The 27,713-nt window shown below is 33.8% G+C and overlaps 2 protein-coding genes across 5 annotated transcripts in view; both read right to left on the bottom strand.

Moving 5' to 3' along the window:
* Positions 1 to 27,713, bottom strand: part of LOC148625374 (uncharacterized) — a 342,046-nt gene that overhangs the window by 46,267 nt on the left and 268,066 nt on the right. The gene's annotated exons all lie outside the window — the stretch shown is intronic.
* Positions 3,369 to 18,496, bottom strand: LOC148625386 (uncharacterized). 3 transcript variants are annotated; one of them, XM_088568871.1, is made up of 2 exons: positions 18,410 to 18,496; positions 3,369 to 4,503 (listed from the first exon to the last, which is right to left on the bottom strand). In XM_088568871.1, the coding sequence occupies exon 2, from the start codon at positions 4,476 to 4,478 to the stop codon at positions 3,432 to 3,434; it is 1,047 nt and encodes a 348-aa protein (XP_088424997.1). In that variant the 5' UTR covers positions 4,479 to 4,503; positions 18,410 to 18,496; the 3' UTR covers positions 3,369 to 3,431. The 3 variants fall into 3 exon arrangements, with proteins under 3 accessions (XP_088424997.1, XP_088424995.1, XP_088424996.1); XM_088568869.1 differs by lacking the exon at positions 18,410 to 18,496 and adding an exon at positions 15,851 to 15,982; XM_088568870.1 differs by lacking the exon at positions 18,410 to 18,496 and adding an exon at positions 5,146 to 5,245.

Genomic DNA, 27,713 nt, shown 5'->3' with positions numbered 1-27,713 from the left:
TGAAACATTTAAAAAAAAAATCTTCGTTGAAAAATGTAGAAATTTTGATTGTTGTAGGCAGTTTCTGTATTTCTTCTTAATGAGACAGTGTTTTATTATATAAAATTATTTAATTAGTGCTGAATATAAATGGCCGTTGTTGATTAATTGTTGGTGTTTAACGCCCAAGCAGCATTATTTCAGCTATATCCGGATGATAACATGAAATGGATGATAAAATGAACAAGGAATGATGACAAAATTAAAAATTGGAAAGGACACAAAGATAATAGGGTCAAAGAATTTTGATTGCTATTGGAAATAGGGAGTGGGGTAGGGTCGGGCAATTTAACCTCCTGTGGCGATGCGCAAAGGTTCCTACTCCTATCGAATACCACAGCATGATGCGAGGAACGTTGCACCACTATGGTTTGAGGTCAGATTTTCCGTATTATGATCTGATGGCCCCAGCATGTAGCATGCCAAGGGTACCACATTCTATCGCCTGCGGCATACAATCCAGTTGCAGAGCGCCCTAGCCGCCGTCCGGGGTTCTGAGCACTATTTAGTCGGCTTCTACGACAAACTTAGCGCTGCTGCAGGCCCATTCTTTTTACACACGGACCTGCACGGTGCAGTGGCAGTTGAAGTTAACCATTTAATAAAACAACTTTAAAAGAACTTAGTATTTATTTACTGAAATGTCCATTCGTACAAAAAGTAACGATAGTGAAAAAGGAATAAAAATATAATGTGAAAAAAAAACGAAAACATACAATATTTTTCCAAAAAATCTGTGCATGCTTTTTGTGATTCAATCATTTTTAGACCAGTAAATTTTAAAGGAGGTAGACCTAAGATAAGAGATATAACTCTTGAAATCAGTGGTATGTTTGTATCATATATTCAATTTCACCGAAGCCTATCAAGATTTCATTTTAAACAGAATGAAATCAATCCAAGATACTTTGATGCTTACATGAGATTGATGTAAAAGCTGAATACAAACGTTCCAATGATTATAAAGAGTTGTATCCGCTACCCTAGGACTACCTCCTAAAAAGGCATACTCTAGTCTTTTTTGTAAATATTATTCAATATACATGCAACTGAATGAAATGTCAGTTCGATTCTTGCCGATATGTTATAGTAGTAGGCTTATTCTTTGTATATTTAATTGCTCTTTATTGATATTTTTATATTACTCATTTATGCTTTTCATATTGCATTCACAAGTCTGCACGATTAGTATTTTACAAAAGTTTTAATAGAAGAAAAACAATTAATATTAAATGAAAGACATTTTATAAAACGCATGTTCATATTACTAAAAGGAGTACCAATTCTGATTAAGAATATAAATGGAGCCAAACAGCTAAACATGAATATCTGTATGACTAAAAAATATTATTTATTTTTGCAAACCCAATTTAATATGTAAATATCACTTACAAATATGAATGGACGCGGTACCCCCCTTGATCAGTTGCCATGGAATAAAGCATAAAACTTTGTTTTGGTGCATCACTGCGGTATTTTAGTCGATATTAGGTATTATCAACCTATGATGATATTTTAAAATGCTTTAAAACATTCCTGAGATCCAGTAATAGTTCGGTAGAACGCACAAACAGCTTAAACAGGGAAGTTCCGCAGCAATAAAATAAAATAAATAACACCAATCAGTAATAGAAATATATTAGGGTTAATTCTTTACATTATAAATGTACACTCGTTTCCAGTGCATTCCTTCCTCTTTTTGCCTGATCCATGCGATTCGTGGAAAAGTTCGGGAAAACATCCATGGTCCTAACGCATATTTCACAGCCGAGTCCGCTGTTCCACTTAATGACAGACGTTCAAGAACTGCCATGGACAAAATATATTGATCCGATCAAAGCATTGTTTTACTGCGATAGGAAAGGCAATCATATAATTTGGAATTTCTACAATACCGTCAGTTACGTCAGTTACGTCAGGTTGTGCATTTGTTTACGTCATGTTTAAGATATTTTCGCCATCCGAGGAAAACTTTTTATTTCCGGACTAATATCCGGGGCATATTTGGAATCAGATTAAAATAATATAGCTTGAGCTGCTCGTAAGTTTAAAAGTGAAATTATAATGTTGAATATCCCGGTTCTCGCTTCTAACGACAGGTACCGAACAAGTCTACACCACATTAGAAGTGTTTTCTGTTTCCATGAAAACACTCTTGGGTTAATTAATCAACAGAATTAAGAGTCATGTCTTTAAGTAGTAGAATGGAAAAGGTTCTGTTCATAGAACATTTTGTACAAAAACAACGTTTTTCTTCTTTGTTTTGTTTTCTTTTATTTGCTTTGTTTTTGTTTTGTTATTTTATATTTTGTTTATCTGTATTTAATTGGAAATATGTTATAGCAACCTACACATTATTTGCAATATTTTATTATTTTACTATTCATTCAAATGCAGTTTCATTTATGGTGTCAGCATTTAGCTTGCTTGATATGTGAAAATAAAACTAGATGGAAATGGCTCTTTTCTTAGGTCTGATGAACTACGTTATCTATTCTTAGATAAAATCAAATATGATTTATGGTTTGTTACAGATACTAAAAAGACACCATCAGCATTGTTTGAGTTCGAAGCTTAATGTAGCCATAGAAACAGAAATCCGAAGAAAAGACAAATCCTTAGTAATGTCATTATCAAAATACATAAGGGAAAAGTAACTAAAATAGATCCGAATATCCGTTTATTAATTTATCAGTGTCACTGTCACGATCTCTCCATGTGACCATGTGTTGCCTCCGCTATTTTAAAACAGGAGTTACAGACAACTATTGATAAAGTGTATTGATTAAATGATTGATTGATTGATTGATTGTTTGATTGATTGATTGATTGTAGTTTTACATTCTTTGACAAATAAGACAAGATAGTTTAATTTTTTTTGTAAATGGCTCTTGGTTATATATGCTTCTCTGGTGTTATCATGAAAAACTGAGTTGACATAGTATTGATGCTTCATTTTATTTTTGTATTGCTATGTACTGATGAACACGATGTGCTTGAAGTTATCAAAAGATTTAAATTGATCAATCGAACAGATCCTGCATTATAGCAGCCCGACCTACTGACCTTGAATGTTAATGTACTAGCTTACAGAAGCAACAGTCCACAGAACTGCGAGTCATCTCATTCGCACATGACTCTGACTCTAAGCAAGTCGTAACTCTATCCAGGTTATAGAAGTGTATCTTGAGTTTTAGTTCACATGCTATAATGTTGACTTTTATTAACTTATCAATTTGAAACATCTGCAGTTTTTAATTTATGATTTTATATCTTGGGACATTACAAAACCATTCTTTTATATACTGCTTATATAATTAGGACATTAATTATAGGCTCACTTAAAAAATATTTATTACAAATCGAATACAAATTCAAACATTTGTCATCATCTACACATTTGATACCGTCATATTTTTCTTACCAGAAATTAGTACATTCCGGTAGTCTTTTTTCGTATCACAATACCGTGGATTAATGATGTGACAGCAAAATATTTTTTTCAGTCCTTTTCTGAAATTTCTACTCCACTTTAAATAAAAAATAAAATTTGAGCAAAACGACATATACGATACCATAAGAACTATTTGATTAACAAGAAAGTCTTTTAACTTTACAGAGTTGTCGTCCCTAACATATGCTGTAATCAGGGATCGGATTTTATTGACATAGCTTGGCATGAAAAGAAGCATATATGATAGACCAACTGCTAATAGAACTCTTGTTATGTGCATTAATGATCTGTCTTTCCTGCTAAGTGCCTCTCCTTGTCCATATCTATGTAAGGCACTCCTTCTCAAATATTTTAGAATTATGGCACCGATCAAAACGGCTAGTACAGTCGTTGGCAAAATCAATGTTATGATTGCATCTAAGTACGTATATATATTGACAACGTCGTTGTACTTTTCAGCATGTGTGCACAGTTGGACGCCTTTATGATCTGTTACCGTCGTTGTCCAGATCGAGAAATCGAAAAATGCAAGAGCAAACAGTACTAAGAGCAGGACTACTAGTTTTGCTTTCTGGACAGAACAGATGGATGTTGCCATTTTTAAATGAAATGTAACTATATAGTTCTCAAAAGTGATACATACCACGAACCAACCATTAAGGAAGCTACAAACATAGGTTACGTAAATTATGATATGACACCAGACATTTTCGTTGATAATTCTAACCTGGACCATTTCCATCCAAACCAATAGTAGAGCGATAAGAAACAAACAGCTTGACATTGATAACGCAGCCAGGTATATATTTGATGATACCCGTCTCATCTTCTTGGAGCAAAAGACGATCAGAGACAGAAAATTTCCTATAAATCCAAAAACACATAGAATCGGTTGTAGATATGTCGTCATCCAGTGGGCGAGTGAAAATAGGTAATCTGGAGTGTATTCCTGTTCTGTCGCATTTGAATCCATTTCAGTTATCATATAAAGTGTAAAAAATCAGACCTTCCTGTAAAATGTAAAAACAATAATATGAACACGTGTAATTATTAATATATTACAACGCAATCCTGCGTCATTTTCAATAAATTGCACACAGCACCGAACATTAAATGCTTATACACGTATCTCATGTTTTTTCTAAGTACAGTTTTGTGCGTATCTAATTTTCTTTATTATATTAATCCATTTCAAAAAATTTGAAATCATTTTCAGTTATTCATAATCGGCAAACTTTATTTTTTATGGTTTTTACTTTATTTAAGCCCTTTTCATGTTTCATCCACCCCAGACGTGACATTTTGCGGGTGTTTCCAGAAATGCATAGGACGATTACCCTATCACGGTGCTTCTGATCCATGTTCCAAGTTTCAAGTTATTAATTAGCAGTCTTTATAAAAATCAGACAGGAGGTGATTCATGCATGTCAAAAACCCACCGAATTTACTTTTATTTCTTGTTCATTTGCCATTAGCAAATCCAATAGCCATTTTAAGTTTTTCATTTGAGGGATGCGCTTTCGAGATAAAATTTATATAGATTGTACATGAACTAAGCACTTTGCAAGAGTTATCGTTCTTGATTTGGTAGATTTTAGTGGGAGATTAAAGTTCAGTTTTCTCAAACGTCATATGTAGACCGGAAAAAATACCGTTTGATCCATGATTTTTTCTACACCACGAATCACTTTACCATAGGCAGTGTCTAAATTTTTTATGGAAGGGTACTTAATTAGTCCGTGTTGCTTGCTCATTTACCTTTGTATCATGTGTGAGCTATTTCATGCTCTTAGTTGTGTGTCTATTTTCCCTGTTTGGTCGTACTAAACATGGTTAAATTGATTTTCTTGGACTAAATGAAGAATGTTTTCAACGTCGTTCAAATGTAAAAACATGTAATTGTTTTCTTACAATTACCACATAGCATTTCCAGCAATTACGAGTTCTGTAAATTTCTATTACTAGAAATAAAGAACCAGGCGTTACAATAACTGATAACTTTTATAATGGTACTCTACATTTAAAACGCTGCATTTGATTTTTCATACACGTCAAGTCAATACTTTGTATCCAAGTCAAAAGAAACCCCTTCGAACCACGATCTGCATTATGTTAATGGATTCTTATGGTCACTAGAATTAAGAATATTCTCCGATTAATGGATGGTGATCCGTACTGTTAATATTGACATCATATAATATTAACTACCCTTAATTATTATGTCTGTGTCTTTTGTGACCCTAACACTTTACAAGAAGTTAGGATCGAGAAAATTATGCGCGATTGCACCACATTAAGCCTTAACATGAAATATATTGCCAACACATTTGCTATGGCAGACAGAAGAACAACGAAAACAACAAGAAACGGAGAGAGAGAAGGCAAAATAGATTGCCAAACTTCGTTTCGGAAGCTTAATTATACTCTGATCATTGACTCGCTTTAATAATGTTCTAGAAAGAATGAATATAAATTCTCCTAGTGTACATATATTAATAAGGTTAATCTTACGGGAAACGTAAATAATCCATTTTCTCCTATATTTGGCTAATTGCATGCTAATTTGCTAACGATTTCTTCGTATTTTGTCAATGACGTTATCCGTATGACACAAACGAAACATTATCCTGGTGTCTGGATTAAGATGAAAATGACATTAAAATCGAGCATCTGGTACATATATCTATTTATAATGCCCATACAGCAACAAAATCATTCCAATAATATATGTTTTTTTTTATCAGTTTTGTAAAATAAAGTTATCCTATCAAATTACATCCCATGATAAATTGAAATTTGGTTGGGTAAAAAAGTTACTACCAATCCATAATCCTTCATATTTCAACTCGGACTGCACAAAACTTGAAATAAATCACACAAATTTGAGTAAAAAATAAGAAAATGAACTAAATAACTTGTTTGAATATTTATTTTAATTACCATTTGCTACATTTGCTATTGAATAATGAACGGAACGTAAAAAGATACACTAACGATTCCTTTTAGAGGATCCTAACATGAATACAGTGCGTCATACAAAGCAGGAAACGATCCTTAAACTCCTTATATAATTTGCTGTATTTCTAGGTTGTGACGCGTAAAAGGCTAGTATTTTTTCTATATATAGCACCTGCCATTTTATGACTTTTTTTCGCAAATAGAAATAGATTGATCCGAGTACTTGGCCATTGTCATTCAACTGGCAAATTACGTTTCCAGCGAAACCCTTTAACTTGCTGACCACAGTTTAAAATGATTCAACTAACGAACAAAATTTATTTTAATAAAAGTATAAAGCAAAATAGATAATTGTGTGAAGTTAGAATGTTTTTGATTGATAAGGGTCTTGGTGAGCCTTGCGCAATCGGACCTCCGATATTAAAGTAAACGACATTTAAAATTTGTTTTGCTGTGAAAATAAATTCTGAAAATAATAATAATAAATATTCCCTCTGGACATAATTTAAAACATTATTCCTTTGATGTTAGAAAGGTGAATGCACAGTCACTTCCTATTCTTGCTCCAACAGTTTTAGTAGCAGTACACATAAGAATTATGGAACATATGATTCATGGTTGGAAACTCTACATATTTTTTATTTTTGATATTGTGTTTAAAATGTCATAATACACAGATAGTAACGTGTGGTTTTTCATATAACCCTTGTTCATAGGAAAATGTACTGTAGAATTCAAAATTAAGGGAGATAACTCTGTAAATGAGACTAAAATACAATAGAAACTATTAGATTTTCAATGTGTATTATCTCCTAAGAGCAGACAGATTGGAATGAATAATGATACATTTTATCATATTGACCTGTAAAGTAAGAACTATGTAGATTTTCAGGTGTATCACATTTTACAGACATTTTATTCAAATAGAAAGAGCTGTAAGTAACAAGAGTATAAAATAGTTGTGTATTTACGGTAAAATAATCAAATCTGTACAACCTTCGCATTTATATTGCTAAGATCGTTTACATTTCCGGACAGAGGGAGGTAATGTCTTTTTTTCTACTGCAGAGGCCCAAAAAATCAAACCGGAACCTAATAGCGACATATCATGGTAATTTATAATGATGTATCATAGAAAAAAAAATCGGATATGGTGAAACAAATGCACCAGTGTAAATAATAAATACATTCAGATATCACCGGAAGGTTTCCAACAAGTGTAAACACAACTTTAAGTAAGCTCTAAAAGGCACCGACAACAAACGTAATAAAATTCACGGTAACATTACAGAAGAGTGACAATTCTTCTAAATCAACTATTCAGTAATATAATGGCACAACCAACATCCCCTGACAGTGGACAGGTGCGTGAAATTTATAGTGACTACTGTTGACTGCAAATGACCTCGGTGTCAATTTTGTTTTTAATTCAGAGTGTTAATACAAATATTTTAATTTTATAATCTGAACAAATTAATTCATAAACCGTGCTGCTGGTACATGTAACACAATGACTAAGTCATTTGATATATATGTATATATATAAATGAGATAATTAGTCCGTACTACGATACAACGTGTACTTAGTTACAACCCTAATTTATCCTACGAGGAGGAATGACTCGGCCAGCGAAAGCTATGGCCGAGTGGTCTAGGCGCTGAACTATGTGCAAGCGGTGTTACCATAGATGTCACAGCGGTACGAGTTTAAGTCCTGTGGGGGACAATTAAAAATTGGCTTTGCAAATTTGACAGTTCTTACATCGTTGGGAACTTTTAAGACCCTTATACATATATATATAGGTCTGAAAAATTAATCTAGGGCTGTAACTTAGTACACGATGTATGGTAGTACGGGACAGTTCATCTAGGTGTTATTATGTAGGATAGAGGAACAGAGTCGTCACATTCTGAGACGTTTGCATTATATTGATTTGTTGTGACAAGCATCATTAATTTGTTCCTCTATCCTACAAACACCTAGATGAACTGTCCCGTACTACCATACATCATGTTCTAAGTTAGAGCCCTAGATTAATCCTACGAGGAGGAATGACTCGGCCAGCTAAAGCTTTATTTTACATAGCCTAGCTGGCGGAGTGGTCTAGGGCGCTGAACTTTGTGCAGGTGGTGTTGCCATAGATGTCACAGCGGTACGAGTTCGAATCCCACGGAGGGAACGACCAAAAATTTGCTTCGCAAATTCGACAGTTCTAATATCGTTGGGAATTTTTCAGACCCTTCTATAAGTTTCTATTATCTTCACTGTATCAATTTGATCCGATGGAGCAGTGAAACGAATAGAGTCGTCATACTCTGAGACGTTTGTATATATATATATATTGTTGTTTTATGCAAAAGCGGATAGGCCTTTAAAGCCTCATCTGAGTTAATTGATATTATTTATAGTACAACAAAAAAAGTTTTAAAAAGTAATTACAAAACAACAAAAAGAGAATATTATGCATAAATTCAAGTACAAGTCTGAATCGGTGAATCATTAACGTTGATGTTGAGTATAAAAATTGATCATGAAATAAGACCAAAATTAACGATACAAATACTGATCTATTTGTCAGTAAATAACATGTTTTCATATTTAGATGGCACTATACACGGCCTTGCACTTGAATACATGAGATTGTAATTTTCATTTATCATGCAATTCAATTTAAATTCGATTCTATTTCATTCAAGCTAAACGTTGGAAAGAATGTCTTTAAAAGAGTATTGACTAAAACGATATACGGATGAGGCTTAGATTCGATGTCAAATGCGAAGATCACCGAGAGCTTTTTTTTCGATTTGTGGCAAGGTTAAATTTGCAAACCGTCTTTATATCTAGGTCAGTATACTGTTATTGTCTTTAGACTGCAGTATTTATCAAGTTAAAAAAGTTTAATTATTTAAAACGTGTTTATAAAATTTTCCCCCACTAGTGATGCTACGATAAAAAAGGAAAGGAAAGTATAGGCGGATCCAAAGTCTTATACATGTATACTTTCAGTGATCGCATGCATTTTGTTTGCTCAAATAGAACGATGTCAGTATAAACATGTGATATATAAAACACTTGTTTTAATGGAAGCACAATATTGTCGTGTTTCACTTATTAAATTGCGGCCCCGTGCAGGTCCGGGTGTCAAAAGAATAGGCCTGCAGCAGCGCTAAGCTTGTCGTAAAAGGCGACTAAATAGTGCTCAGAAACCTAGCCGGGGGCTAGGCGCTCTGCCCACAGAGCAACTGGGATGTGTGCCCCAGGTGGTGGAATGGGGTACCCCTGGCATGTTACATGCTGGGGTTGTCAGGCTATAATACGGAAAACCTGACCGCAAACCATAGTGGTGCACCGTGTTGGGAAAGATGCCACGTTCCTCGCACGTTAAAGAACCCTGCTATGGTATTCGATAGGAGTAGGTACCTTTGCGCTCCGCCACAGGAGGCTAAATTGCCCGACCTTACCCATCCCTCCCTTTTTCTAGTGGCAATCAAAATTTGTCGACCCTACTGTCCTTGTGTCCCATCCCGTTTTTCATTTCATCATCATTTCATGTTCATTTTATCATCCGTTTCATGTTCATCGTCTGAATATAGCTGAAATATTGCTGCTCGGACGTTAAACCCCAACAATCAATCAATCTTATTAAATTGCGAAATTCATACAGACGTTGCGTAGGTTGTTGGTGTCACATTCGATTGAACCGGGGCTGGTTACGAAAACCTAAATATTATTATTATAGTGTGGAGTTATCAAAGGCAATATAGATATTAAAATGTGCGAAAATGTTTTCTGTTTTAGAATTACAATCATAAATCTTTGAAAGATCCCGTTAATTTTGGGGGGAAAGCATTATTCGATCACAAGAACGTCCATTTTCATATGTGGACGGGTAACATTAAGAAATGCTTGCTTCCCATTTCACCAATATATCTAATATGTTTCATGGCGTATTTTGAGAAAACCAACTTTTTTTGAAAGACCAGTTTGTGCTGCAGACGATGTCATATTTTTTTCAGGGCGTAATGATAAGTTCAAAGCGTATTACAATATCACAAATGTCTCCCCTTTGATGTGGACATTGTAAAAATGGAAAGAAACGATTTGAAGACAAAATTTTAGACATTTTTTTTTAAGTTAGGCGGATAGCTTTTTATAATCGGGACTTTTATTAACTATATTGACAATTTATTACATAACCCCAATGAAAATATATATAAAATGTTCAATCAGTCTTTTTGTCATAAGCCTTTTTGTCCGTATTTCAATTACGTCACAAATCTTAATTTTTTCGACGTTGGCCATTGGCTACTTTCTTGCTTATCGTTGTAAAATATAACAACGAATAGTATTTTTACCAAAGTATATTCGCACTTAAAGGATTGTATAAATATTCAGAATATCATGTTTATTCTAAAAAATAATTAGTTTTATTGTTTAATAATTGAAAAATACGCACGTATGTTGTGAAGTCACGTTGTCTTTTTGTGACGTTTTCTTTACGTTGCGTGCTACCCAGTCTTTATCAAAAGCTTTTTTCGTTAGCTTTGAGTGAACTAATAATTGTGAAATTTTGAATTTTACATGTATATATGATGCATATAGTATATTTTAAAAACAATGGTACTTGGCTGAACAAGTATCTAAGCGCAGCATTTTGTCCGTGTCTAACCAAAATGTCACAACATCTAAAATTTGTATATTTTATTTATTCAGGCGTACACCATGCGGAATTCGAACGAATTGTTTCCAAAGTAACGTTCTGTTTTGCGACGTAAAAACTCTTTTAATTTCAATTTCAAAAACAATAAATAGTATTGAAAAGTTACGATACCACATTAAATTTTTACGACTGTGGACGTAATGAATAAAAATATTTAAAAAAAAATTTTTTTTTTCAAATCGGACGAAAAAACAAAGCAAAAAATGATTTTTTTCTGGTGTTGCCTTTTTGACCCCTTATAACTCGAAAACCATAAGAGATATCCGAAATCGGATTGAAAAATACAGGCAGTTTTATTATTGAGGAATCCATTGTAGAACCCGATGAAATAAAAAAAATTCAAAATCGGACCAAAAAAAGTTATGAAAATGTTTGTCCAACTTTGACCCCCTATAACTTGAAAAGGTCCAAAACACATAAAAAGCTGCTGTACATTTGTTTAGCCGAATTAAATAAAGAACACATTAAAAATAGAATATTTAAAATCGAAAAAAAAAACAATCTAGATGGGTTTTTAAAACAAATACGTAGTTTTACCCTTTTTGGCCGCTTTTTCTAAAGCGGCAGGGGCAGCAAAGTCCAAATTAAATAGGAATCTTTTTAGTTGTTGGTAAAATCATATCAACATTTGAGGACAATTCGTCAACCACAACGACGACGCGGACGACGACAATGCCATAACATTATACGACCGCAAGTTTTTTTTCGTCGTATAATAAAAGCGGGAGATTTCGCACTCAAATTTTCTCAAAGAGGAAGATTTGTCAAAGTTTTTGTTTTCTCGAAAGGTTTAGCAACAGACCTTATAAAATTACGAAACGAGTACATGTATTCGGAAATATCAACATACATCTACATTAGAGATATAAAACCAAACAGGAGAGATTCACTTTTTACGCTTTCACAATATGATCTCCGGGGGTGCTACTGACTTTTGTGCTTGTAGGTTTGTCAGCTTTCTGTTTTAGTGAGGGTGTTTTACGTTTGTTTTTAGCGCATCACGAAATTTGGTTTCATAATTGCGAACTTTTTTCTCATGGGATCAAATTTCCTTCAAATCACTTTTAAATGGTTGATCCCGAACTATTTACCATATCAGAATGTAATCTGATCATTTCAATTGACCAAAACGTACGAAAAATCAATATCGAATCGGATAATTAAATAATAAAACATGTCGTGTGTGTTATTTTATGTAAAAAATTAAAAAAGCACACTTCTTTTTACATGTAACAATTATAGGACGATGTACGTCGCAATACAAAAAAGACGTCAAATTTTGCCGCTTTCGACGTTACCAAAAATGACACCAACATCGTATGCTACGTCACAAAGAAATCTGTCTGAACAAAACCCTGAATAAAACAAAATATGTCAAAACCAGACATCTTCTGAAATCCATTCACATCAACTACAAGGCATTCAAGTTAAACCTTTGTAAACTGCTTAAACTAAGTAATTCAATCCCAAAGGGATTCGATTTAAATATTTTCATTGTATAAGCTACCGTAACGCAAATACCATTAATGAGGTCATACACACACACCGATACAAGTGTTGTTTACCCTTTAAAAAAAATTATCAATCAATGTGTTATATAAAAAAAATAAAACAAAAAACACACAAAAAATATTGCAGTGAACAGATCATCACAAGTCAAATACAGACCAGTTAATTATTCGGTCTCAATTCCAAGAATTGTTTTTGTAAAAGTTTGACTAATAATTAATTTTTTTTAATTACGCGAAAGCAATACCTGTTTATGTTCCAGTGAGATCAATAAAACTGCACGTATATTGAGGTATTTATTTGAATTTGAGATGGCATATTCAACACCGGGTTTTATGAAATTCCAAAAGTCTTGTTATTTTACTGTGGATTATCCATGCTGTATCTCAATTTTGCCTTGATATGAGTGGCTTTCGTGTCACTTATAGTATCTGACAAGTTCAGTAATTGTATTTCATTTGGTTTTTCTATTCTTAGCAAAAATCCAAGATCATGGTTAGTAATACTGCAGATTTATTGTCATAGGGAACTGATCCACTGTTTCGTACACTATAGTCATTTGCGAAGCATGTTAATTCGGGATCATGGTTACTGCAGATTTATTGTCATACGGAACTGATCCACTGTTTCGTACACTTAAGTCAAAAGCATGTTAATTACTTCGCCGCAACTTTAGTTAATGTCAGTTAAGTAACCTGCAGTACTTGGGCTGAGATAACCACCATGCACACATCTCCCCACGCATTAACCAAAACATGATTTTAAGCTAATAGAATCTTTATACCTCCTATTTACGAATCATTTTTTCGCAAAAAAAAAAAAAATACACTGAAGCATTTTTATGCCTTGTTGAGGCAATATGGTGTCATTCGATAGATAATTTAATTTCTACATAAATAAACCACGAAAAACTATTTTCCAAGAAAGAATTTTTCAGTATCAAACAAAATTCTCATTTACAGTATACTGACAATGTAATACTCACATTTTAGGCATTCATAATTATGATAATGATGTATCCAACATGCATATCTGATCAATTGAGGTGTTTAAATTTTCTTTTTGGGGTAACAATTACTATTAAATCGTTATAAGGGGAATTTCCAGAATTTTAGAAGTTTGTTTTATATTACCCGTTATTTTCATTTTTACATAATACCGTAGCTCAAACAAGCTATTGTGTGATAGAGTATATTTAAATAGTATGTTAGTTTTCAAATAAGCCCATGAATTTTCTTTGGCGACAAATCGGACTATCGTGGCAAAAGTTTTATGATCAGTTCAACTGTAGATAATGTATGCGATTGTCAGCTGTAATTTTACCTGCTGCATTGAAAACATCGCTGTTAATTGTCAGAACTGCTACCACAATGTTACATTCTCCTTATTATTGCTGAATTAAGTTTGTCAACTTAGAAATATATATAAACGTCTCAGAATGTGACGACTCTATTCGCTACACTGCTCCATCGGATCAAATTGATAAACTTAGCATAGAAAGGTCTGAAAAAGCTGAAAAAGTCCCAACGATGTTAGAATTGTCAAATTTGCGGCTAGCAACCCAGAAGAAAGTATAATAAATAGACACTTTGAGTTCTATAAATATAAATGGGTTAAGTATACATTTGACTTTTCAATGAATGATAAAAAATTCTATTTGGCGTCATCCAGTTTATTAATAGAATCCAGTTTCATCCTGCACCTATAAATTACCAAGCTGATGAAGCCCTCGGAATGCCTATTAGTACATCAGTTTTATGTCGTAATAATCTCATAAAATCCTAGTAAATTACGAGGCATTGGAAGTAACAAGAAAGTATCCAATATAGTATTATTTATTCGTTAACGTCAAAAAACCCAGGAGGGAATAGTAAATCAACTTAATAAACCCCCACTTAACTTTCTTACGTGCAAGAAATGGCGACTAAAATATATGAAACGACAGTTCTGAATTAAGTATCCTTGTTCATATCATACATTTACACGTGAATACGCTAAAAGCTTTATTCCATATATGGCATATTCATTCAATTGGCTGCAACATAAAGGATACATACAAAGTGCAATTTCGGTAAAATTGTGTATTAAATCCCAGTGTCAAAATTGGTAATGAATAAAATATCATAAAAGAAAGTATAAAAAATTATTAAAAATATTTTTCTTGTTAACTGAAACATCGTAAATAGATTTCATGTGAAGTCAAATGTGTGTGTGTGTTGTCGAAATTTCCAAATTACAAACATGGCATAATTGGATGGACGTATTACTCTTAGGAAAGTATATAGAGAGAAGAGGGTGAATGTTGGCATATAATATAAGCTATCGACGAAAAAGGTGTAGTCAATACTCTTTATAACGTATTTCAGTGTCTTATTAAACAGTTTTTCTTATATCGTTAATGGTGTGCCTATATTTGCAAATTTACACACCAAAAACAAGCAAACCAGGTTTCGCAGGTTTAATGTAAGCTATGTTTATCATACCAGTACGTTTCCTACTGGAATGCATACATGTATAATATTTGCTAATCAGTATAACAATCAATCAATCGGTATAGATACTGAGACGAATTTCATAAAGCGCATTAGATACGTGGCCTATCGGTTTTACAATTCACATTTGAAAAGAAAATGACTTTATAAACTACAATTTACAAGTTTATTGTGCTGCATAAAATAGTTTTTTTTTAACGAATACCAAACATTTATAGATTGAACTACCGTATATTAAAATATTTGCTCACCTTTACGGGGCGCCTGAGTCACCCATGGTTTTAAATGGAGTTTGTGTTGCTTTTTTCTGTTTTTAGTTTGTGTATAGAGTGCGATTTTTTCTTTGTCCGTTGTATTTTGATTTCCCGTATTGTCTTCAATCTTGCTCCTTCTTGTTTTGTAATTACTTTTTAAACAGTTTTTTTCTAACGGTTGATAATATTACCGTTTTTTTTTTTTTTTTTGTTTGTTTTTTTCAGCTCGCCATACTTGTTTAAAGCTTTGAATGAAATGTGAAAAATACTGTAATAATGAAGATGGAAGTGAGAATTATATCGTCAAAACCAAACATATACAGAAATTTGAAACATTCGTTTGTAGTCAAACATATATCGGTCTAAGTTGGAAGGAACAAAATATATAAAACATATATAAATATATAAATTTGTTGAACTTACTCAAAAAACTTAGTATCGTAACTCCATAGTTTATGTGTGATCCGCTAATTAAATCCTGAGAACATTGAGTGAACGTATTCTATCACCGTTTAACAGATCAATGATACAACCACATCGCCAGCTAAAATTTAACCCAACATATTTCCCTGTAAAAGGATTTTTTCAAATCGATTTGATTGAACAATCAACTTTTAGCCAATCAGATGTGTCAACGCATCTCGATTGACAGCGTCCAGAATCCTAATCATAACAAATTGTCATCCAATAATTGCTAGTACCCTAGTTGCCACCATCAATAGATACATATGTGATAATTACCAATAGATTATAACAAGGGAAATGAATTAGACTCAACTGTCGCAGAAAGTCGAGGATGCTTAGGGCGACAGAACAGGAGATTGATGGTCAAGAAACCAAATACTCAATCAACAATGCTTTAAAGAGAATGTCTTTTTTTTTTATATATATTTTTCTTGGGTTGGATGATACTAAGTAATTTTCTCTTTTTTTTCAGATAATGTGGGCGATGAAGCAGTGACCATCTTAAAAACGTACTTACTTTGAATGTTCGTTTGGTAACATATTGGTGTGCGTGTATTGTAAAAACATAAACTTAAAAAATACGTATTTTAACATTACAAAAGCGGTAACGTTATAAATATAAACAATTCACCGTAACACGTACACCAAATGTTTCATGTATTGAAAATTTATGATTAAGATGAATTAGGTGTGGATTGTGTATATCTTTGATGATAGTCTCATTGATTGCAAACAAACCTTTCTGGAAATAAACACACACAACAAAAAAGGGACTTTAAAGTCCAACTAGTAGGGAAGGCCCTTAATAATAGTTTGTGTAACACCAATCATATCTGTGCTTAAATCTGTAACAAAGTTACGAAGTCAAACGCGTATATACTTTCTATCCTAGAAATATTGACTTCGTTCATTTTCCAGTTCTTATTTTTCCAATTAGAGTTATTATTAACATATTTATCTTTAATCTTATCCTATTTTACTTTAGTCCTACACTACTGAACGTAAATGGAAGGTTCACAGAATCTTTATTGCATATTTCCCTTATGCACCTCCCATTTTAGATTTTGATCCGAATTAATTTTAAGGTCGGAATTTTTAAGGTGCTTGTTATCAAATGAGTGATTGGGGGTATCAAGTTAGTAAGGTTTTACAAATTACCGACTGAAAAAAAATGCAAATCATACAATTATTGCAAGTATCGGTATTATACTGACATACAGATAAATCAAGTCCTAAATATACAATTTGTTTTATATATACATTAAATATCCAAACAATATACAAACATACATAGTCTGTAATTGTAACGCCAAATCGATCCACACTTTCATATTTTTAAGAAATAAACCACGGAAACTCCATTTCATCGTTGTTTTACCAGGGACTGCCATTTATGTCGCACTGTTTTACCCCGAGCGATGGCGAGGGGATAAATAACGACGTAAATGGTTAGTCTGTGGTAAAACAATGATAAAATGGAGTTTTCGTGATTTATTTCGATTCTAATATGACTAGTTTCTTCATATTTTTTTGACGCAGCCTATGTGTTCCGCGAAAAGTTGATCCTTTTTTTATCATTTTTTACCATGACTGTGGTCTAAAGAGCTTTGAAGCACGTCATCTTAGAATTATTTTTTTTTACCATATCCATTAAGAACCAGTCCATATAAAATACAGACAATGCCTATAGTATTGGTGATTCATGGATGTAGAAATACCCACCAAATAAACAATGCTTTTGATCGTTCTACATATACTATATTTCTACGTAATGATATTCCTTTCTGTATTTAGATCTGTATCATAAAAAAAAAACAAAAACAAAAACAAACAAAAAAACCAAAACAAAACAAAACAAAACATTCTCTCATCACTAAAAAACAACCAAATCAAAACCAAATCAAGAATAATTATTCTTGGAAAGCCCCAATTCTTGGAAAGCCCCAATTCTTGGAAAGCCCCAATTCCATGCAAAATCTATTTAATTTTTATCTCAAAAGTGCAACAACGAAATAACAAACTAATACTGGACCGGTTATGATTCAGAAATAAAAGTGAATTCGGTGGGTTTATGATAAATGCATGAACCGCCTCCAAATGGACTGGTACTTAAAGAGTGTAAGATATAAATGGAGTAAATATTCTTCCTTTAAACCAGACATAAAAAAGGCATAACTTCGACTTCATTGTCAGTAGTAACGCCAAATACAAATAGACGGAGACATATAATTAAAGTCCCGACAGTTTATTACAGTTCGTGTAAATACAACTACAAGAAATGCACATTTACGCAGACGGGCATCCATAACGCAAACCACAGACCGTCAAGAATCCCATTTATAACGCGTTTTTTAACTTCTATCGGCCTTTAAAGCAAATCTAAATGCAGCAGTGAGCAGAGTGTTCGTACAAGTCACGCAAAAATGATAAAATCTGAAGCAAGCATAAAAAATAAAGAGTTGACCGAATTTTTGTATTCATAAGGGTTCCAGACTGAGTACTAAATCTGGTTCTTACCTATCTGAATAAATCAGGACATTGTCCAGTCGAATGTTGCCCAATTTGGCTGTTTGGCTCTTTCATGAAACCTTAGTTCTATTAGTGCAAACAGTGATATAACTATGCCATAGTGATGATTGTGTTATCTGGCCATATTTCACAAAGTGCATGCTCCTTACATAGACTCGTATTTAAAGAGTATATTGAAAGGATAATATTTTCCATTTAGATGTAAGAGGGTTGCTAGATAAAGAAATCATTTTGATAATACTAGCGTAACACGTAACAACAAATAGGTTGTACAACTCTAACCGCCATATGTCTTGGTAATCAAATGACATGAAGTACGGTTTCTTTCATGATGACAATAAATCAAAGCGATTGTTGTTGCAGTCAGACTTACACGATTTGCTGTACTTTAGATATAATACAGATGCATTGTTTGCTTGAATCAATTGCATCAGTAACATCTTGTCCCGCTGTTTCATGTGATATTTAATGTAAGTACAGGTTAGTGGTGGCTAATACACCGAAAAAAATTAGCGGAACAATTTATTGCTGAAATGTTTCATACAAAAAGATTAAAAATGATTGATTTCATTATATCACCGATTTATCTGTTATACAATTTTGATTACTGATTCGACCAATTTTGCCCACGGTAATTCTGCGCTGCCTGTTTGTATTGCATTACACCAGAAAAAAAACGTTAATGGAAGCGGGAGGTTTAGCACGCTATAAAACCTGGTTTAACTCGTTGGAAATGCCAGTCAAAACCATTGCGGTGGTTTCCAACTTACCGTTTATTTTTTTGCCCTCGGATTGTCATTTGTTATTTGGACTTTCATTTGTTTTTACTTTTCTATTTGACTACCGTATAGACTTCATCAATTCGGTCGTTTTGTACTAATTGTTAAGATTATGAGATGTGAACTCGTCCCTATATGACACCACAAGCCTTTCTGTCGACGCAACAGGTCATCCCCCCGGTTGGAGCAGTAAGGGAATGAGTTCGTATTTCATAAAAATTATCACTGTGAATTTGAAAAAAATGTCGATCGTGCATCACTGATTTACAGGAGAAAATTTCATGTATAACAAGTATATAGCACAGTACATCTCGTTTTCTTGCGTCGTCTGTAGTACAATGCCGCTGATGCAATATATTGACTCATCCTTTATATTTTTGGGATGGGATGTCACCGGTGGCTTATTGTACAGAGCATATATAGAAAGCACTGGTAATGTAGAGGAGTGTTTTTGACCCCAACGGTTTTATTTTAAGAAATGAAATACATTTCACCCATTTATTAGATTTTTTTTCTCTATCCTAAATCGATGCAATTAAGCGTATTGAATACATTTCAGCGATAAAAAGTTCATATGTGTCTTTTTTACTACATGATCTTTCATCTGTACTGAATTAAATAAACCTAGTCAGAAAAATGGATTAATCATACAGGATATTGCTTGTTTATACATATATCATGTCAACGTTTCGTCTATGCCTATAAAAAATGTTAGATCATATAATTCCAACTTTAAGGGGTTGGAGCGGTATCGTCTCATATTACATGATTTTTATGTTATTAGCCTATTTATATAGATCTAACGGATGTATTTTCGTACTTAAACAAAAGACCGACCTCATAAAATTATTTTATTAGTACTTACTTTAATCATAATTGCTCGCAAGTACTATTTTCATTTTTAACATGGCCAATGACAAAGGTTTCGCTAAGGTTGATTAAAAAAACAGTTTCACTGTTAAAAGCCCTTATGATTTATGTAGGTATACACATTTAAACATTTCGAACAAACCTCAGTGCACGCGAGTCATGGTTTCTTTGCTTAATCTTCAGATCAATAATAAAAATAACAATTTTGAGCAGGCTTTCGGATCTCGTGTTTTCTAAAAGCAGGCTCAATGATGACGTCAGATCATGACTGACTAATAAAATAGTGATTTTCGATAGGTTATAATACATAATAGGGATTCTATGTTTGGTTCTAAGTAAAAGCGGCAGCATTAATTATTTGTTTGAATTACTAACACGCATTTTGTGCGTTTGGCAGACATGCGTTATTTTCTTGTGATTTCAGAAGTACCAACCATGCAATTAAACATGTCTTTCTATAATACTTTGTATCAAAAGGTTGATAATATAACTTGACTAGGCCAGATCCAAACATATCTAAAGCCTTAAGTCTTGAAAAATAATAGTACTAATTTAATTTATTGTTCAAGTAAACTCAATGCCCTGTGGTGCACACTAGAAAATAACCTGGTTATTACGTTTTCATAGACCGAAAAAAATATTTCATTCGAGGGGAAGTATGGACGCAGACTGGTATTGCCCAAAGAGCAAACTCGTTTTGTCCTGAATATGTTTCATTGGCTAGAAAACAAAATGTTGTGGTATTTAACAGCAACTGGTACCTGGGGAGACGCTTCGATACTTCTTTTTTTGGGGCGCCGCTGTGATTCTGTAACCCCACCCTATTCAAATGCAAATATCCAATTTTCGCTAGTAAAAGATTCTTCTGAATGTTTCTATTTAGTGATGTAGAAGGAGTTAAGTTATGATATGGAAACTCCTCTGCGTAACGGAAAGAAGGAAGGATGCATACTCTGTAACTATAAACCCCCACTAAAATTAGGGAGTAAAATTATTGAGGATATTTCCTCCGCTAAACATAGAGTGAATGGAGGGTAGTTGTTTTTCAGAGTTGAAGTCCTTTTTCTCAGAAACTATACGGTTTAGATTTATATATAATAAGACAAGTTATTTACATATACATTACAATGCTTCCTTCCTGAGGGTGTACTTACATGGATGTGTTTCAACTTTGCTATGCCATGTTAAAGATTGACCATTTCGCTAAATGTAGGTTTGTTGCTCTAAATGTGGACTCATTTAAGATTTTTTTAGTTTAACAGAAACTAAATTGAATAAGGATATTTCTGTACAAAAGTTTTTAAGTTCCACAACTCTGAAAGGAAGCTGTATAGTTGTTATAGATTACATGAAGTTACACGTATAAGAAATTTTCTTACATTCTTGTGTAAAAAATCAAAGCAAAAAAGTTGGTGCCATTGTCCTGACATTTTGTATCTTTAGGAGAAAAAACGCAAAGAAACTTCAAAATGTACTTCAATTTAATTGATTGAAATATGAAAATACCCTCAGCTGGTATAAGAATTAATTTCTACTCAAATGACCCGGCAACACAATGATAACTACACTGCAATTTCCAGCAAAAAAGAAAATAACACATCTATACAATGTATGTCATACAGTTAAATCTTTCTACTCTGAAAAATGAAAAAAGTAAAAACCAATAACCAAGTAAAATACGTCCTCTATGACAGCTTCATTTGACTGCATGACTGAACCTTGTAAAAGTAGAGGCAAGTATGAATACACCTTTCAAGGTTTATGTAGCTTTGAATTTTGATTGCATTGACACAGGATGAGAATTTTTGGCCCTCGTTTGGTTCAAATCAGTCTGAACATTCCTCTGGAGAAAAGGCGCATTGTGGTACAATTGCTAAGTGATCAGTTCTGTTTTACTCAAGTTATCATCCAGACATCAGGAAAATGCGTTTTTTCACCCCTATTTCTTAATCTGATTAGTCACAACCCCCAAAATGACACCTTGTAGTACAATCTCAAAAAAATTAATTTACTTATACCTAGTACTTCAGGTTTCTTTTATGGCCAATCATTCCTTAAAGGTTCAAAACCAGTCTTACATTAGTGGTATAGAAATTGTACAGCAATATCAGAGATATTCATTTGGTTTTACTATAGTAACATTTATATAGTTCAATTCTATGAAATGCTTTCTTTTAGCCCTGATGGTTGAGGTCATATGCATATCTCCCAAAGTCAATACCTACCTTTCTTTTGGACTTGAAAACTAATACATTATACTTGTATTACATGTAGTTATCGCAATTACATTTGTAACTAAGTGTCTACGGGCATGCATTGACAACGACAACAGGGAAAAGTGTCAAATCATTATGTAACAGCAATTTTCGCCAAGTCGAATAAAACACAATTAATCAAATTTTATAATTGGTGGAGGACTTTTCAAGTAATTGTGTGAAGTATTAACAAAGACAGGGTTTTTCTACTTTTATCTTGAAAACCATGCATAATACATGTTGTAGCTACATGTATAGATAGAAAACCCTTTCAGTTGATATGATTTCTATGATAGGGCAATATAAATATGGATGTTACAAACATGTCCTGTGTATAAGGATACGCACCTGTAAATTAAAAAGAAATGTTCTGCTGGAATAAATAAAATAGTAAGCAGATTTCTTACATTGCCAGTTGAGCAATTAGGGCGGTTCAGTTCTCTTTTTGTAGATACATGTACATAAAGGAAAATAACACATGAACTCTTCAAACGCTAGTGTTAGTTAAGACTTGCGAATCTGGGTCACTCAATTACTACTAATAAATTGTACAAATGTATCACCCATATGTGGAGAATTTTGGCATTCTATAAATGCTTGTTTAAAAAATGTCTGCCTGATAGTGCATGTTTATATTAGATAAATTTAAATCCTTGTAATGACTTCACTAACCCCTTGACTTGTGGAACCATATATACATTATAAGACCCAAAACTTTTATTTCCAGTAAAACTAAACTCATTTTGAATAATAGCAATTTTCCACATCTTCTTCTCAGACAATGGCGACATTTATTTCCCCCGTAATATTGGCTTAGTCTTACATATAGGTACCCGATGACTTACAGTGATTAACAATCTAAACTGCATTTGCACTGTTCGTTGAGTACTTTATTGTAAATTTAATCTTTAAATTATTTTTTTTAAATATGAAATAAAAAGAATTGAAACACACATAATCATCAATTTGATTGTGAGAAATGATAAACACCCCTATTAATAATCTATATTGATGCGGATGGAGACTCTAAAACAACAACTGAACATGTAAGATTGGAATATACATGTACTTCTAATATGCACGTGTTGGAGGAACTATAATTAGAAATCTGCAATGTTGACGTGAATATAGCAAAGAAATGCACACTTCATTTGGTGTCATAATCCTTCGGGTTAAACATTTTGGTTGACTTGCGCTGAAACAAGATGAAGTAAATCATTAATGGTAAAAACGGGAAGTTCTTTCTATTATACCCATTATCTCTAAATTACCTACAGTAGACTCATTAGAAGGAAGAATAAAGTAGTATAAGGACCAGCTTTCTTTCTTTGCTGGATAATGAGGTATATGAGGTAAAATTTATTTTTCGCTGAGGAATTGCATCTTGATAAATAATTGGATTTAATCAAAGACAATCTTCTACAACTTTCTTTTATCAAAGTACAGATTTATACAGGAAGAAATTAGAATCGACTAAAATACATCCAGAAAATGAAACCAATGTCGTATGGCACAGACATTTTCCTTCTTTAGGCGATGGAGCTTGGGATTTTATGCACTGAGATTTTTTTCCATGTACGCGAAAAAAAATGTCAGTAGTCGCCAGGGTAAAAATCTATTTGGTTAAGGTATATACATTGAAAAGTAAGTAAAATATACAAGAACTTGGCGTTTGCCGTTGAAAATGTTCGGCGAAGCCACGTATTTTGTTCCGTTCCATAAACTCATACACATGCAAGCTGTGTAGTCCGAAAATATTCTATCGTCAGATTGCCCACTTGATCATAGTACTTCAATATTTCGAGTGAAAAATTGAAGGAATTTGTAATTGCAAAATTTTGCCGCCATTTTTACTTACTTGTATTTCATTATCCAGTCAAAATTTATGTAACTTCTTCATGCTATTCCGATCTGTATTTTTTCTCTGTCGAGGGTAGATTCTAGTTATTATTACTTGGGACCTTTAAAAAGGATATTATGCAGAGATTCGTTTTCGATGATGGACAAATATCCCGTAACGACGTGACCGGAAGGACCAAATTTGAATGGAGAGTTTTTGCAAGAACAGTCAGGTGGTTTAGCCTTGAAGTCCTCAATCTCGAGGTTCTGCAATAGCCATTTATGATTAAAAATTTTGAATGCAATGGGTGAAGTATAGGAATATGAAATAATTGGTATGGATTTGTCTTTGAAATATGGGGAATTTTGTTGGTAACGTTTTTAGTGATGGAGGATGTTAGCCAAATTAATTGCATCTATACCATTGTTGACAAACGGTAATGGAAGAAATGATCGTTTTTCTTTATCTTGACTTTTCACACATACTAGTTTAAAGAGTGTGGAAACCAATATCTGAAATTATAGCAACAGGTCTGTGTAATGATGAGGTAGGGTCAGAAACAGGAGTATCAAGACTTGTTTTGTAAAGGAGTGTAGTAGAGAGGTACAGAATAGAGTTTGGTTCTAATGTGATGAAGTCCAAGAGGTTTTTGTATGAAAGGAAGGAGACCATCTATTGAAACATCATGTAACTTAGGTGACGTATAGTGGCGATGGCCATGACTCCTTTCCCGTCTTGGAGTTTTGTGAAATGAATTCATCACATTTATGCTATTGTTATATTGGCTTGAAAGGTTTCCTATACTTTTGATGTTGTCATTGCATCCGTAAGGTATTGCAGTACCTAGTCTGCATATCCAATACTCCTCTCTTTCCCTACGATAGTTTTTACTTAGAACGGGACTGTTCGTAGGATGGTAATTTTTTTTTCTAAAATACGAACTTTCATAGAGAGGACTGAATGATCTTTTTGATTAAAATGTTGATAAACCGTCGGGAATTTTGTGGTATTTATTCCCGAACGATGACCGCACATTCTTTTAGTTAATCGTTCTTGTGTTTCACCGACATATATTAGACCGGATAAGTTGCATTCTAATCCATATATTAAGTTTGTTGATTTTCAATTTAAGTCATCGTGACTTCTTGTGTAGAAGGTTTTGTTTGTAAGTTAACTAGAGTCGGTTATGAGAATGTTGCATGTTTTGTAATTTTTAATACCATTTTGATATTGTACAATGTGGTTCGTCGTCGTTGTAGTCAAATACATAATTAAAGTGATGGAACATGGTTTGGTAATTTTTAAATAGTCAGAATTTTTGTACTGGAATAGATGGTCTGCAGACTGAACGTATGATTGGGTACTTTTTGTTGGAATGGTCGGGGCACTATCCATACCAGATGTGAGCGTGCTAAGATTCCCATTTGGGGACACCACAGTCTTACAAGACAACAATGTATCCGATCCGCTGTCAGGTTCGGACCTTTTTATACTGGGCGACGTCCGAGCCAGTTTTTCTTTCATTCCTCTTGTTAAAACCATAAAAGCCATAAAATTGTATTTCTGAGTTGATGATACCCTCGGGGTCAAAATACACTAGCAGCGGTATCGACCCAGTGGTGTGAAAGAGTAATCAAGGGAACCAAGGTTATAGCGGTAATCAAAAGAATGTAATCTACGGACAAAGACCAGACATGGAAAACAGACATACACAACAAAGAACATAGAGTAACTAAAATCATACATACAAAGTAACAAAAGCAAATGAGCAACTCGGACTCCACTAAAAACTGGGAGCATGGACCAGGTGTACCGGTAGGGTAAGCGTCCTCTGCTTTTCTAAAAACACCCGCCGAGTTTCCCATGAAAAGTCAAGTCCGGGGTAGACAAAAGAGGAAAGGAAAACTGTGACACGTTGAAAAAATCAATTTTCATGGCGCAGATGGATACACCGTAACGATCCACGAGTTCATGATGACGACCATACAACTTCTGCAGTGATGACTTCAATCTTGTAGCAACATTTCTTTGTGCGTTCCTTTGTTGTAAAAATATAAACTCAGTGTTATCTTGTCTTAGATTGTCAATGATCATATTGGACTTCATCAACGCACTTACATCAGTGAGACAAGCCTCCATGCTAGTAGCTATGTCAGTCCAGCTAGCCAAAGGTTTGATCACTACATCAGGTACGCCTGGGTTCGTCGGCGTAACAATAATAGTTCAAGTTATGTCTTTTACATACTAACATCTGTCCGATTGGCTTTGAGAACACACAGTATTTTTTCGGTCACAACACTGACCCCTGCGGAACACCGAAGGAGAGAGTTTTATCGGCTAGGTGAGCATTACCGATGTTCACAGTTTAACATCTATTATTTAAATAAGAATGTATTCATGCGAAGGCATGTCCTGTTATTCCGTAGGAAATCTGGAGACGTTCCATCAGAACGGGATAGTCTATAACATCAAAAGCTGCCGATATTTCTAACATGACCAGAACAGCACCCGATTTGCTATCCATAGCCAATGTAACGTGATGCTGTACCCGGAGCAACGCAGTCTCTGTAGAATGACATGCACGATATGCTAATTGTAAATCGTCATGCAGTGAATTAGATGCTAAATGTTCCTCGAGACGCTTTGCGACTACTGTTTCAAGTATTTTAGATATATATGGCAGATTAGATTCGGGTCGGTAGTTTTCAAAATGTTCACATATGGTCCTGGTTTCTTTAAAAGCGGCCGGACAACGGCCTTTTTGAAAACCGATGGAACGCTTCATCTGATGATCGGTTAACAATTGTTGTGATGATCGGAAGTAAAGTGCTGAAACAGTTTTTTTAAAGATAAGTTGGTATAGGATCGAGCTCACAAGATATGGCTGGAGATTTCTCAATAATTTTGTGGATTGCGGCGAATGGTGATAATCGAAAATGTGACAGTGGAACTCCATCGAACACTAAATCAGCGTTGAATGCATCGTCCGAGTTAAGGCTCGGGACATGTTCAAATTGTCTCGATCGTTTTCCAAAAAGAAATCACCGAATCTGTTCGCAAGTTCTTCGTCGTCCTTGTGTGATGGTAAGACGACTTCCTTTTTGTTTCCCATGATATCATTGCAGAAATTACATGTATAAAGTCTCTTTTGATCGTACCAAGTTTCAGTATTTTTTTATGAGAAGAATTCTTTCTTGCATGATAATAGAAGTTTGTTTACCTTCGTGCACGTTTCTCGATACATTTCTTTGTGAACCACCAGACCTGATTTGCACATGGCTCTTTCAGGTTTTCGTCGTTCCCTTTTTGCAGTTCTCAATTCATCGGAGTATTTGGACGTAAAATGATGTACTTTGACAGAAGAGGGGCATGTTTATCAATGATTGAGCTAACTTCTGCGTTGTACGTGAGCACAATTTCATCTAAACTCCCTTCGGGAATTTGTAAACAAGCAGAGGATGGGGAATCATTAGAAAATTCTTGCACCTGAGTAGCACGGAACTGTATTGTTTTACGTTCTCAAGATGGTTTTGCTACGCAGATATTTG

The sequence above is a fragment of the Perna viridis genome, chromosome 2 (genome assembly GCF_037379345.1).
Source record: "Perna viridis isolate PV_CMFRI_1.1 ecotype Kerala chromosome 2, ASM3737934v1, whole genome shotgun sequence".
In the NCBI taxonomy this organism is placed as follows: Eukaryota; Metazoa; Mollusca; class Bivalvia; order Mytilida; family Mytilidae; genus Perna; species Perna viridis.
Note: the sequence above shows the minus strand (reverse complement) of the source record. Positions and strands in the feature narration are given on the sequence as shown.

What these genes read in the sequence shown, in the direction of transcription:
- LOC148625386 (XM_088568871.1), bottom strand. Translation starts at nt 4,478, where the DNA reads ATGATAACTGAAATGGATTCAAATGCGACAGAACAGGAATACACTCCA.